This window comes from Anoplopoma fimbria, chromosome 14, assembly GCF_027596085.1.
Source record: "Anoplopoma fimbria isolate UVic2021 breed Golden Eagle Sablefish chromosome 14, Afim_UVic_2022, whole genome shotgun sequence".
NCBI classification, from domain to species: Eukaryota; Metazoa; Chordata; class Actinopteri; order Perciformes; family Anoplopomatidae; genus Anoplopoma; species Anoplopoma fimbria.
In genome coordinates, this window is record NC_072462.1 from 2,222,051 (window position 1) to 2,235,218 (window position 13,168).

Below are 13,168 nucleotides of genomic sequence, written 5' to 3' on the forward strand. Positions count from 1 at the left end.
TGCAAGTTCTTCATATACTATATATAACAAGGTATGTCAAAAATGTGGACTACTATTGTTGAATGAGGACAAAATGTATATTTTAAAATACAGATTTTGTATAAATGATCCAGTAAGTGTGTTATTTTGTGTATATTTTAGATATACTCATATGTGCAAAGATTCAATTCTGAAAACCACTGAGGGGGACTTTTTAAATCTTCGCAATGCATCATATATTATTAACTGATCTACTGTTGGGTAAAATAGGAATATATAGAAGTAACCAGTAACTATAGCAATTCAATTTATGTCGTGAAGTAAAATGTGCAACTTTAAGTACTTCAAAAGTGCCTTCGTAAAGTACTTGAGTGAATGTATTTCCACTAGATTACCGTGAGCTTTTGCAGAATTAAGATTAAAATGACTACTTCTGAAATATTTTCTGTTTTGTGTTTATTATGAGTGTAAAGAGAATTGATTATGAAACAAAAACAAGGAAAGGAACATTTTTATTCGTCCACGTCTTCAGATATTTTTCTAAATAGGAGTCTGGCACCGCTGCAAAAATTGTACATTATAAAGTCAGTAACACTCTGAACAGCAAGACGTACCATGCTGACAATCACACGCTAAAATCAAATCTCCATGAAAAAATATCAAAAATGTTTTTTTTTCCTCTCGTCTTTCTTTTAATTGTCTTTATATAAAATGTGTGATAATGAAAACACGGCTCACTTTACAAAATAAACGACGACAATCGTGGTGACGTTTAACAATAATTAATACACCGTAAATCAAGATGAGGACGGGAATAGAGACATGGAGATTCATGCTCTGTAGTCGTCATGGTAACACGATTAAAGCGCTCTCTCTCCAAAAGAAGGCACAGTCATCACATTCAAAAACATCCCTTCACGAAAAAAAAAAGAAGAAGTAGTGATGTGTAAAATCACTGTCAGTATGAAACAGTACTTTTTCTTTTTTGTTTTTTAAATCAGCAGGTATTGCTTTTAAAAAAAAAAAAACATGGTCATATTTAGCTGACAAATGGACAGCTTCTGTCGTAGAACAAACACCAAGAATGAAACTCTCAACATTTGGAGGAAGGAAAGAAATGTCCAGGTGAGAGGAACTTGAATCCGTTCCCAGATGGGAGCTTGACGGCTCCTTTAGAGTTCGTCGTCGACGATGGAGGTGGAGGAGGTGGAGGAGGTTTGGTCTCCAGTTTTTGGTGCCCGTTGGCTCTGCCGCTCTCCGACCCCTCTGAGGTTTTGCTGTCGTGTCTCGGCGAGAGATTAAGCAAACCCAAGACATCCCTCTGGACCGTGCTCATCTTTTTATTCCCCCCGCCTCGGAGTAGGCTGGCGGTGCAGGGCAGCTCGTGTTTCTGGGCGGCGTTGTTCGCCCAGAAGGTCTTTAAATTGTGGACGGCCTGGACTTTGTTATCACGCTTGGTGCGGGTGAGTTCGGGGGTGTTTGCCGGGCTGGAGGAGGCGGAGATGGAGACGGATCCGGTGGAGGAGTAGGAGAGGGATGGCGATGGAGCGCCGTCAGCTGGGGAGTGCGAGGGTGAGATGTGGGCGGAGTACGGCGAGGTGGGGTATCTCAGTTTGAGCTGCACATCTGGAGAAGCAGCAGAGAGGGATGAGGATGGAGAGGAGGGGGCGGGGCTACTGATCTTCTGCAGCGACGAGGAGCAGGACGGAGGTTTGGGCCGAGTCGGGGGAGGTGCATGATGGGAGAGGGAGAGAGGGGAGGAGCACGGCTTCAGGCTGGCTCTGCTGGGAGGCCGGCTGAAGGCGCTGGTCTCCGAGGGCTGGAAGCCTCGGGCTCCTCCGGCGGGGGACAAAGTCGGGGTCGTGGGAGTGGACAGCGATGACCCCCTCAAGGTCGTCCCTCCGACGTCGTTGACCTTCTGCAGGTTCACCACGGCTCGCATGTGGATCTGAGTCTCCTCCAGGATCTTCTGGGCCAGCTCCTCTGGGTCCAGCTGTCCCACCGGGACCGTCCTCTCCTCCTGGGACTTCACTGTGCTGTCCGTCTCCGTGCTGGACTGGTCCGACTCCGAGCTGCTCACCTTCCCTTTGGCCGTCCTCTGAGGAGGAGAGCTGCACATAAAACGACAGCACAGTTAGAAAGAAGCCCCTTTAGAAATAAATACACTTAAATGCTATGACATAGATTTCAATATCAGAAGAGCTGCCAGGGAGGAGGAGTTATCTCAGGATTTCAGTTATTTTTCTGTAACTTCACTGGCAGATTTCACTAGTTCGGGAAAATAAGATTTTCTTATAGGGTTCTTTTAGACAAAAAGACTAGGATAGTGTAGTGTAGTAGCTTTTAGATGCTTGTTTAAGAAAGGAGATGCACTTATGACTTCTGGTGACTAGTAGTTCTCTTGAATACCTATGTTGAATACACTTCCTGTAAGTCGCTTTGGATAAAAGCGTCTGCTAAATGACTGTAATGTAATGTAAATGTAATGTATAGTTAAAGTAGGAGCAAGAGCTGAAAATGAGCTTATAATACTATAAGAAAGCTGTCACAACTGTTAGCACTTTATAAACTGTGTAAAATATCAGAATGACAACAAGATAAAGAGCTGTGATGGATGAGGAGTTATTTCAGGATTTCAAAATAAGAGTTTCAGTTATTTTCTGTAACTTTACTGGCAGATTCTTTCACTTGCTTTAGGAAAATAACATTTTATTTATTGGACTTATTATTGGACTTACATTTCCTGCTTGTGTTTGGTGCTGGTGAGGACCTTTGGCGGCGGTGGTGGCGGCGGTGCTTTAATGGGAGATGTAGGTGTGCTGATGCTTCCTTTGGAGGAGATCATAACCGGGTACCCGTGACCCCCGGTTGACCCTCTCCCAGCTCCGCCCCTCCCGTGTCGGTGTCCCGCGGGTAGAGGCAGCGTGTCACACTCCCTCCTCCCTCGCCCTAACGGCTCACTACTTATGATGGAGTAACCTTCATACTCCTCATCCTCCCCTCCTCCTCCTCCTCCTCCTCCTCCCTGATTGGTCAGTCGACCTCTCGACAGGCCGCCGGTGTGTCGGTGCGAGCCACGAGACCTCTCCGGCTCCTGCTGCAGGGAGGAGCGCTGGCTGATGATGTCACTCCCCGCGGGCTCGGGGCGCGACAGGAAGCTGAGAGAGGAGGCGAGGGAGCTGAGGCTGTAGACGGAGATGGCGTCGCAGGAGAGGCTGTCTGGGGGCAGGTAGGAGGGCTGAGGAGGGTAGCACCCGAAGGAGAGGGGTAAGGAGTGAGGCTGGGAGGCCGACTGGGAGGAGGAGAGGGACTCCAGGGAGGAGGAGCTGTCCATGCTGAGACGCTTGGGAAGCTCCGTGGAGTCTGAGGGGAGAGTTAGAGGAGGAGAGGAGAATATGGTAAAACAAATGTAAGTAATAGATATCAACATGAAACTTCTCCAGTTGATTACTGACATTAAGACTAGTATTTTTTGTATTGCAAGTTTTCTGAAATGTTATGTTTAAATATGCAAATGAGGCGTTATCTAAGGTAACTTTTGGTGAATTTAGGAGAAATCTACAGAAGCAAATAGACAAAATAGTAAAATAAATGTTTTTTTCCACTAGTATGAAAGAAGACTTGTTATGGAGGTAAATCTCAAAATGGACTAGAGATTTAGATTTGAAAAAAATAAAGTTCTGCATCATTCTCACCAAAGAGAGCCAGAAGAGACTGGAGGGCGAAATGCATGATGCGTCTGCTGGCCTGCTTTCCGGTCTTCAGCAGGACCTCCTCCTGACCCACCTCACAGAGATCAAAACCTGAGAGAGAGACAGGATGTAAACAAGTACATTTACAAAGTACTGCACTTTACATTTCATGATAATTCATACCTCTAACTTTCAGATGGAAATATTGTGCTATATGCATAATACTATCATAAGTAGTTCAAAAGTAGGACAACAAGTTTTCTCCATAAGTGAAACTCGGTCTCATCGGTCGAGGACTCACCGAGCGCCGCCAGGAACTCGTGGCAGCCCGGAAGCCTCCAGAGCTGAACGCTTATGGAGACCTGGATGGGAGCCAGAGAGAAGTCCTGGTCTTTGTCTCCGGACTGCAACTGAACCAGCACCTGGTGGAGCTTTGGAGAGGAGAACCCACATATCATCACTTTATACTACAAAATTGGCGTAGCACCCACATCTTTTAAATTAATACAATACTTTGTCTGGGCTCACACTTCTTGACACACTTACCATTCCCACCATGCTTATAACCGCCTTTGTGAGGAGGCGTATGAGAGAAGAGGAAACACAACTTTAGTGGTTTATTCCTGTGATAACTTGGGTTTTTGAGTCACTGCACACTGAGGTCATGCACGGATGATGACACCCTCGATACGGAGGGTTAGGACGAACGAATAACGGACATCTCATGTCGGATGAACAGAAACACAGATGCATTAAAGGGTGTAAACTTCCTCAGGGGGTTTATCATTTCAGTTTGGTTCAACTTTGTCCTCTTATTGTCCTAAAACATTAAAAAAACAGAAGCTCTGATTTTATACAAATGTTGAGTCACCTTCATTTAACACAAAGCGCTCACAGAAACAAACGTAACGATACATTTACTCAAGTACTGTACTTTAGCACGGTTTAAAGGTACTTTTATTTTACTTGAATCTGTACATTTAGTTACTTTCTACTTCTACTTCACTACATTAATGTGGCAATTAATTTCAGAATAACATTTTGCATAAATACCCTTCATGGTATCTCATAAAATAAAGTGCATTTAAAAAAATGAAACCGTTAGTTCTGACCTATTGGCTTGTAAACATCTTTACTGTGCAATACAATAATTATTCTGTCTGTATATATAATATTTTAGTTATTGTGGATTTTTTACTTTTTTTACTTATTTATTATTCTTTACTGTGTTATTATTACTTATTTATAATACTTGGTTTTTTACTATGTCTCTTGTTTGCACTTTCCTCTCTGCTGCTGTAATCATAAACATGTCCTCGCTGCGGGACTAAGGATTACTTTATCTTATCTTATCTTATCTTAGTGTTATCTTTAGGTCATATAAGGGATCAGGATTAAACTGAGACTGATTCAGGACCAGTTAAAATATCCTCACAGTAGCTTTAAGTAATGAATGCAGGAGTTTAACTTGTGACAGAGTATTCTGCATTGCTGTATTGGTACTTTTACTTCAGTACAGGCTCTGAGTACTTCTTCCAGCACTGGTATGAATGATTTACTGTGTCTCTACCACACAACATGGCGTACCTTATGAATGAGCTGTTCTCCGGCCTCGGACACTGTGACCAGTTTACAGAGAGCCTGCAGAGCCGGAGGAGTGAGACCTGAGGATGCAAGAAGATCATCACGTTTCTTGCATTTTATTTTTATAGCAATGATTATTTATACCTTCTGACTGATATGGTCAGATTTTTGCATGCTTTATGAAGTCTGGATCCAGGAGGGACTATTCTTACCGAGCAGAGACTGCAGAGTGGCGCTGCACTGCTGCAGACGCTCTCCGGGGTCAGAGATCGGGAAGAAGACCGCCGAGGTGAGACCAGAGACGCTGCCGGAGAAATCCAACCGGAAACCCACCGCAGAGAGCAGCGCCTGCCACCCGGGGACGCCGCCGACCTGCAGAGGACAGAGGACACGTTAGTGATGGAGGGTTGACGTCTTCTAAAGACGGAGAGACGGAGAGAGAGAGATCCACACTCAGACCTTGTTCTCTACGCTCTGCTGAGACGTGTACATCGGGTTACACTGGCCGCTCTGGATGCGCTGCAGAGATTTCTCCACCTGCAGACGGAAAGAGACGAAGATCAAACACACCGTCAGTCGATCAGTCAATAGTCCTGGTCCTCACGAACAAAACGAGGTATCACAGTTACCGTTTGTAGTACTCCTCGTTGTGTTTTTATCATCAAAAAATAAATAGTCAACAGATTCTTGTGGTATTTATAGTCAGGTGTCTGCAACCTTCTTGATACAAAGTGCCATTTTGAAATGTCTTTATTTATCAGTGTGCCATAAAATAATAATAATAATAATAATAATAATAATAATAATAATAATAATAATAATAATAATAATAATAATAATGTTTATATAGAACATTTCATACAGACTATGTAGGTCAAAGTGCTGTACATTTAAAAATAACTAAAAACTTTTACAGGTAAAATAAATCAAAGTGGTAGAAAGAAAGCATGTATTTTGCACTTACATTTTAAGTGTATCATTTCAAAGATCAAAAAACTGTAGAAAAGAAATGACCAAAAAATATGTTTACGTTTATCGAAATTGTTTATTTTCTCATAATTTTATATATTGGTAATTTATAACAAAATATATTTGATCAACTCTTCATATGTTTTTCTCTGTGGTGTTAGATGAGCTGTGACTGGTGTAAACGGGTGGAGGTGTCTCACCAGGTGCAGCAGCACTCTGAGGGCGTCCCTCGCTCTCTCTGGGTGCTGAAGGATCTCTGACAGGGCCTGACCCACCAGAGACATGGGACTGTTCAGCTTCACATCACTGCCAACCAGCATGTAGCCTGAGGGAGAACACACACACACACACACACACACACACACACACACACACACACACACACACACACACACACACATTTTAAATTTTAATTAAAATGAAAAGATAGACGATAAAAATAAAATAAAAATAAAAAAGAATTATAAAAAATTTAATAAAAAAAAGACATAATAAAATATTATATAATAAAATGAATAAAGTAATAATAGTAAAACATTTAATAAAAATAATATTAAACATTTAAAATTTAAAATAAAAAAAAAAAGATATATAATTAAATGTAAAAATGTAAAAATGTAACTACTACTATATCTGTACATAAATAATAGCTGTTTGCTTCTACTATAATGCTCTGAATCCCATGCATTGCACCTTTAAATAGACTGCCAAACATGTTGGATAGGTGACGCAGAATGTATGAGTCGCTTGTTATGACCAATAAACATAGAATTCTATCTCAGTGTGTCTGTTTTGTTGCTCACCGGCCCAGTTGGACGGGTGTGAGAAGTGCTTGCTGCTCTGCAGAGACTTCATGGCGTCCGTCAGAGCGGCGCTGGCTTTGGTCCCGTTGAGGAGCGCCGTGTAGAACGTGCTGTTGAAGAGCTTGGAGGCCGCTACGGGAACGGGCCACAGAGAGACGCACACACACTGGACCCCCGCCGCCAGGAAGGCCCGGGTCAGACCCACCAGCCCGTCAGACGTCACCCTGCTGCTGGACTCCGGGTACAACCTGAAGGGGGAAGGGGTCAAAGGTCAGCTGGACCTTTATGCTATTTTCCAGGAGCTTCTGAGGGGGGGGGTAACTCCTTTTGGGTGTGGACTGCAGGTTTTACACTCTACGGACCTTTAACATGTACAAAAATATATATAACACACTAAAGGAGAGGGAGAAAGTGGAAAAGCATAATAAAACATTAAATCTGTGTATGATCATGTACCTCAGAACCACCAGTTTGACGCTCAAGCACAGGTCCAGTATGTCAGCGGCGGTGAGGAGGAAGTCGTGAAGCGGCGGGCTGTCACACACACTCTCCCCATCACACACACTCCCCCGTCCTCGCTCGTTTCCTCCCCCTCTGAGTCTCTCCGGGCTGCTGTGGCTCTTCCCAAACGAGCCCTTCATCCTTCCGTCCTCTCGGGACGTCGACCCCCCACACGGTGACTTCTCCCTGGGTCGCCCAGCAGCCCCCCTCCCCCCACCGGCGTGCTCCTGGCTCGGGCGAGAACCAAAGCGGCGAGCTTCCAGGACACGTGAGTGGCAAAGTGGACGCACTCGGCCTGATTCAGGGCCGCGAGGACGCGCTCCTTTGTGGCGCCGGCTCCAGTCAGGGGATGACAGCCTATCTGCTCCCCCAGCCACAGAGCTTCATCCTGGGCTGAGGGTAAGGGGCCCCACAGCCAGCGGTCCATCACAGAGGGGGGCAGGCGAGGGGCCCCGACCACGGCGGCCACGGAGCCTCCATCTGAGCAAAGTAAAGGACCACCACGGCGAGGATGAGGCTGTGGGATGAACACAGGTCAGCAGATATGAGTTCACATGTTTATAGAGGTTTAAAGTGAATCACTAGTTTTCATGCACAGAGACTTTGGTGCGTTTGGCTTCCATTACACATCTTCTTTTAGACTAGAGGAAAAAAAACATCCAAAATACACATTTAGGTGTTTATTTTACTACTTTGTATATTTGCTTCTGTAGTTTTCTCCTAAATTCACCACAGAGGGGTGAAGTTTCATGTTCATATCTATTAGTTAATTTTTTTACCCTATTCACCTGTAGTGTCTTCAAAATGTATGTATCTCTTTAAAGGCCATTTTCTCGAACTCTGATCCATAAATCTCCACTTCAGTAGCTCTTACATACACCAAACTTTACAGCTTCATTCCTCTCTATATTCTGAAGGCTTTTACAGAGGGCTTTGTTCATATGTCATTCATAGCCTGATTTATACAACATTTTATTTGTAAAAACATGGAGAAAATAGATTTTATTTTGGCTATTGAAAGTTTTTTTTGATTTGTCAAATAGATATCCAAAATCCCCTCTGTAAAAACATTTGACTCTAATATTTCAACAATATTAAACATGACTTTTGAACCTGGCTTTATCCAATGTTCACATTTCTGTACGAGAAATGTACGAAAATAAGCACATATTTAATAAGATAATGCCTCATTTGCATATTTAAACATACATTTTCAGAAAACTGTTAATACAAAAAATATGTGTCTAAATGTCAGTATCAACTGGGAAAAAAAATACTCTGTCACATAACCTAAGATCTTAATAAAAACCTGATTTCCTCACCTTGTTCGTGGCTCCCATGCTTCCTAAAGATGGTACGGAGATGAGGCTGAACCGCTCATAAAGGTACTCGTTAGACGAACTGCCTTTGAGCAAGGCAAACGGGATGAGGTACAACTCCCCCTCCAGCACCAACACCAGCTGTCTGTGTCGGCCCACCGGTCCACTACTGTGCATCAGACCCTGGAGACACAGAGTCAGTTAAAAAGAGTAAAACAAAGGAAATGTAAAGATGGAGTTGAATGAAATACTCACGCCTTCCATCGGAGCTATGAGTAAATCATAAAGGGCTCGTAGAGGAGGTTTACTGATGCTACTGGGCCGGTAAAGAGGAGATGAGGAGCTGTCCTTCACTGGAGACACCGTGGTGCTGTACAGACTGGTCATGCTCTGACAGCTTCTGTTGAACACACAGAAACACGAGAACATTTTTAAAAAAGCAGTTAAATAAGAAGATCCTGCAGCCATGCTAGAGTGGTGCTTTGAACTAAATGCTAACGTGCTAATGTGCTGATGTTTGGCAGGTATCATGTTAACACACTTATGCAAACAGCAGACAATTAGCATTAAACAAGGGGGGGCCAAACTCTTTTTTATAGAATAATATAAGGAGTCCCTTGTTAATGAGCAGGACCCCGGTTGGATGAGAGGAGCTGGACTCTGTGTTTACATCATGATGCTTGGTGTTCAAACACGGTCAGAGTTAAAGGTGAAATGTTTTTCCTCATGTTGAAGTTTTAATGTAAAGATGTCAGCCATATTATCTGACCAGAGAATTTATCTTTGTTGCTGCTATTTACGTTCCTTTTGATGCAAATTCCAAAAATACACTATATTTTGTTTTGTTTTACAAATGGGCTACAATATTCTATCAAAGTCACTATACAACACTATTAAACACAGTTCATCCTGTGGGCAACATGAATGTCTGCACAAAATATCAAGGCACTCCATCCATTAATTATTTGAAATATGTTGCCGTATCAAACATAAAAAAAACTCAAAAGTGTGACCTGTTGAAGGTGTTGTTTCTGGACACCATGCGGAGGAACCCCGTTGGGTCGGTGGTCGACGTCAGTCTGTTGTTCAGATCATCAAAGTGTTGATCCAACAAATCTCCAGCCTCACTCTCCGTCTCACTGTTGGAGCCAACTCTGTGGATCAGACGGTAAAACATGTGGACTAAATATTATAACTGGAATATCACCAATAACATGTAAATCAGTATTCAGCAGTAAAGGTTCATTTGATTCAGAACATCTGGCAACAACAACAGGTTGTTTTCTTACATTTTTTAAATATATATATATATATATATATATATATATAAAAATATAAAAAAGAAAAATTGAAAAAATAGAAATATAAAATAAAATAAAAATAATAATATATAAAATATTAAAAATATATAACAAAACAATAATATATATTTTTTAATTATAAAAATATATATAATATATAAAATATATATATATAAATATACTGCTGGGAAGCTTAACCTGTAATAATAGATCAAAATGTTTGTCTACATTTTTGTATTGATAATCTGAATCTATAAACTAAAGCTGCCTGACGAGTTTAGTGGAGTTAAAGTATAAAGTACCATCAAATGGAAGTACTCAATTAAAGATACCTCAAAAAAAAAATTTCATTCCAGCTTATTACAGCAGTATCTATCTAAAGTTTGCTAACATTTGTATGTAGCAACAAATTAATCAAAGATGCTTTTGATTGTTTTAAAAGTAACTTTTAATTTGTAATTTCTTCTTTTAAAAAATAAAACCAGAGGTGGGACCAAGTCATTGTTTTTCAAGTCACAAGTAAATCTCAAAACTTTGAGTTTCGAGTCCTGAACATGTCATAATATGCTCTTCACTAAAGTTAAACCCATTTGTGTCTCTGACCCACAAGTTTTACAAACTGCATTTCCTTTTATATTGACCACCGCGAACAAAATTAGCTTTCATATATTTTGTTCCGGGGCTGCACGGTGGTGTAGTGGTTAGCACTGTCGCCTCACAGCAAGAGGGGCCCGGGTTCAATTCCCGGGCCAGACAACCTTCTGTGTGGAGTTTGCATGTTCTCCCCGTGTCAGCGTGGGTTCTCTCCGGGTTCTCCGGCTTCCTCCCACAGTCCAAAGACATGCAGCTTAGGTTAATTGATGACTCTGAAATTGCCCGTAGGTGTGAGTGTGAGGGTGAGTGGTTGTCTGTCTCTATATGTCTGCCCTGTGATAGGCTGGAGACCTGTCCAGGTGAACCCTGCCTTCACCCATTGACAGCTGGGATCGGCTCCAGCACCCCCGCGACCCTTAACTGGATAAGCGGTTACGGAAGATGGATGGATGGATATTTTGTTCCAACTGTCGCTCAGTAACTCAAGGTTGTACTTCCTGGTTCTCTCCTGCTGTCTGATTAATTCTAACAAAGATGGGACTTGATGAAATAAAGGGAAATTGATCTATGGCGCACTTTAAATGTTTGGGTGAAGGTATCCAGTATTTTCAAGTTTTTCCAGTTAAAGTGAAGTCACAAGTCATTGGTGTTAAAGTCCAAGTGCAGTGAAGTCTTTATTGATTTTGTCAAGTCGAGTTTAAACTCATTAAACTTGTGACACAAATCCACAACTCTGACATTTGGGGGATAAAACAGGACGGAGAAGTTATTGTGTCATTCTTAATGTTCTGGCAGCACTCACAGCTTTATGGATTCTCTGGCTGTACTTCTTTTTGCGGCTCGGGGAGATTTGTTTGTGTTGAAATAACATTTTCTACATTCTAGAGAGAAGTTAAAGTCTGTCAGAGGGTTTCAAAAGCATTTTTTAATGTTGCATATGTGCAGATAGTTGTCACGCTGTGGACGAGCAGGATTCATAATCATCACGGCATCCGGCCTGAAGTTGCGGACGAGATAATTGAGTGTAAGAAAATATGGAAGCAGAGAAGCAGAGAGAAGAAGGAGAGGAAGACGGATGATATGAAGTGTGAGGCTCATCTGTCTTTTTCTGAGAGTCTACAACTGCTAGCTGCTCTGTGACGCTCTCCATGTTCACTATGATGATGAGAATCATTCAAATGTTGACCTGAAGACAGCGCAAGAAAAAAAGACCTCATGTCAATCTGATAGAATCTGTTTTCTTCTCTTCTTTTTCAATATCATCATAATAAAATAAATATTTTTTGTCCACCAGGGTGGAAATTTGACTTGAATGAAAATTTGGTGAATATTAGAACAAACGTGAAGAAGAAGTAGAAACCTGCTGTAATGGCTGTCCACTCCTAGAGCCTCTCTGGCGTTGCTGATGTACTGCTCCAGAGACAAAGGGCCTCCTGCTCCTCCTCCTCCTCCTCCTCCCTGTGGACTCCCACCACCACCAGCATCCTGGAACTCCTCCAGTCCGGCTTCTCCCAGATAAACCTCGTTGAACTTCACGATACCTGTTGAAGCATTTTAGGGAGAACATGAGGGAATCAGTGGTTTGTTGCTCTGTCCCCTCCTCCTCCTCCTCCTCCTCCTCCTCCTCCTCCTCCTCCTCCTCCTCCTCCTCTGTCCCTCCTCTCTCCCTCTTCCTCCTCTCTCCCTCCTCCTCCTCCATCCTTCCTCCTCCTCTCCTCTTCCCTCTTCCTCTTCCTCCTTTCTCCCTCTTCCTCGTCCTCCTCTCTACCTCCTCCTCTTCCTCCTCTCTCCCTCTTCCTCCTCTGTCCTTCCTCCTCCTCTCTTCCTCACCCTCTTCCTCCTCTGTCCCTCTTCCTCTTCCTTTCTCCCTCTTCCTCATCCTCCTCTATCCCTCTTCCTCCTCCTCCTTCTCTGTCCTTCCTCCACCTCTCTACCTCCTCCTCTTCCTCCTCCTCCTCCTCTCTTCCTCTTCCTTCTCTGTCCTTCCTCTGCCTCTCTACCTCCTCCTCTTCCTCCTCTCTCTCTCCTCTCTCCCTCTTCCTCCTCATCCTCTTCCTCCTCTTTTGTTGCTGCAAAAACGTGTGCGAGGATCCTTTAAATCTGGTCTTGCAGTTTTTAAAACACAGTCTGCATAGGAAATGTCTCCAAACTCAGTATTCAGAGCAGATTTTTGATATATTGAATTATTAACAAGGCTAAAAGTCTAAAGCCAGAGTAGAGAGAGGATGATAGAGAGCTGCAGTGTCCGTAGAAATACTAAAGTGATGGTAGAAATATGAAGGAAAAGGCCACCAGGTCATTAAAGGTCAACAAGTGATTAAAATCTAAAGGTTTATTCCCGTCGGTGCACAAATGTCCTCAAATGTCACGATTATGAAATGTGAGCATGTGGTTTACATTTTGGCCTGAAGGGGGCGCAAGAGGAC

At 42.8% G+C, this 13,168-nt stretch overlaps 1 protein-coding gene across 1 annotated transcript in view; it reads right to left on the minus strand.

Moving 5' to 3' along the window:
• Positions 1 to 483: 483 nt before the first annotated feature.
• ttc28 (tetratricopeptide repeat domain 28) overlaps positions 484 to 13,168 on the minus strand; it is a 109,957-nt gene continuing 97,272 nt past the window's right edge. The window contains 15 exon segments of the mRNA XM_054612335.1: positions 484 to 2,090; positions 2,718 to 3,342; positions 3,675 to 3,782; positions 3,973 to 4,102; positions 5,259 to 5,335; positions 5,468 to 5,627; positions 5,715 to 5,792; positions 6,425 to 6,549; positions 7,028 to 7,275; positions 7,484 to 7,766; positions 7,769 to 8,045; positions 8,851 to 9,030; positions 9,103 to 9,247; positions 9,861 to 10,001; positions 12,103 to 12,283. Of these exon segments, the coding sequence (XP_054468310.1) occupies positions 1,073 to 2,090; positions 2,718 to 3,342; positions 3,675 to 3,782; positions 3,973 to 4,102; positions 5,259 to 5,335; positions 5,468 to 5,627; positions 5,715 to 5,792; positions 6,425 to 6,549; positions 7,028 to 7,275; positions 7,484 to 7,766; positions 7,769 to 8,045; positions 8,851 to 9,030; positions 9,103 to 9,247; positions 9,861 to 10,001; positions 12,103 to 12,283 (3,776 nt within the window). The 3' untranslated portion in view covers positions 484 to 1,072.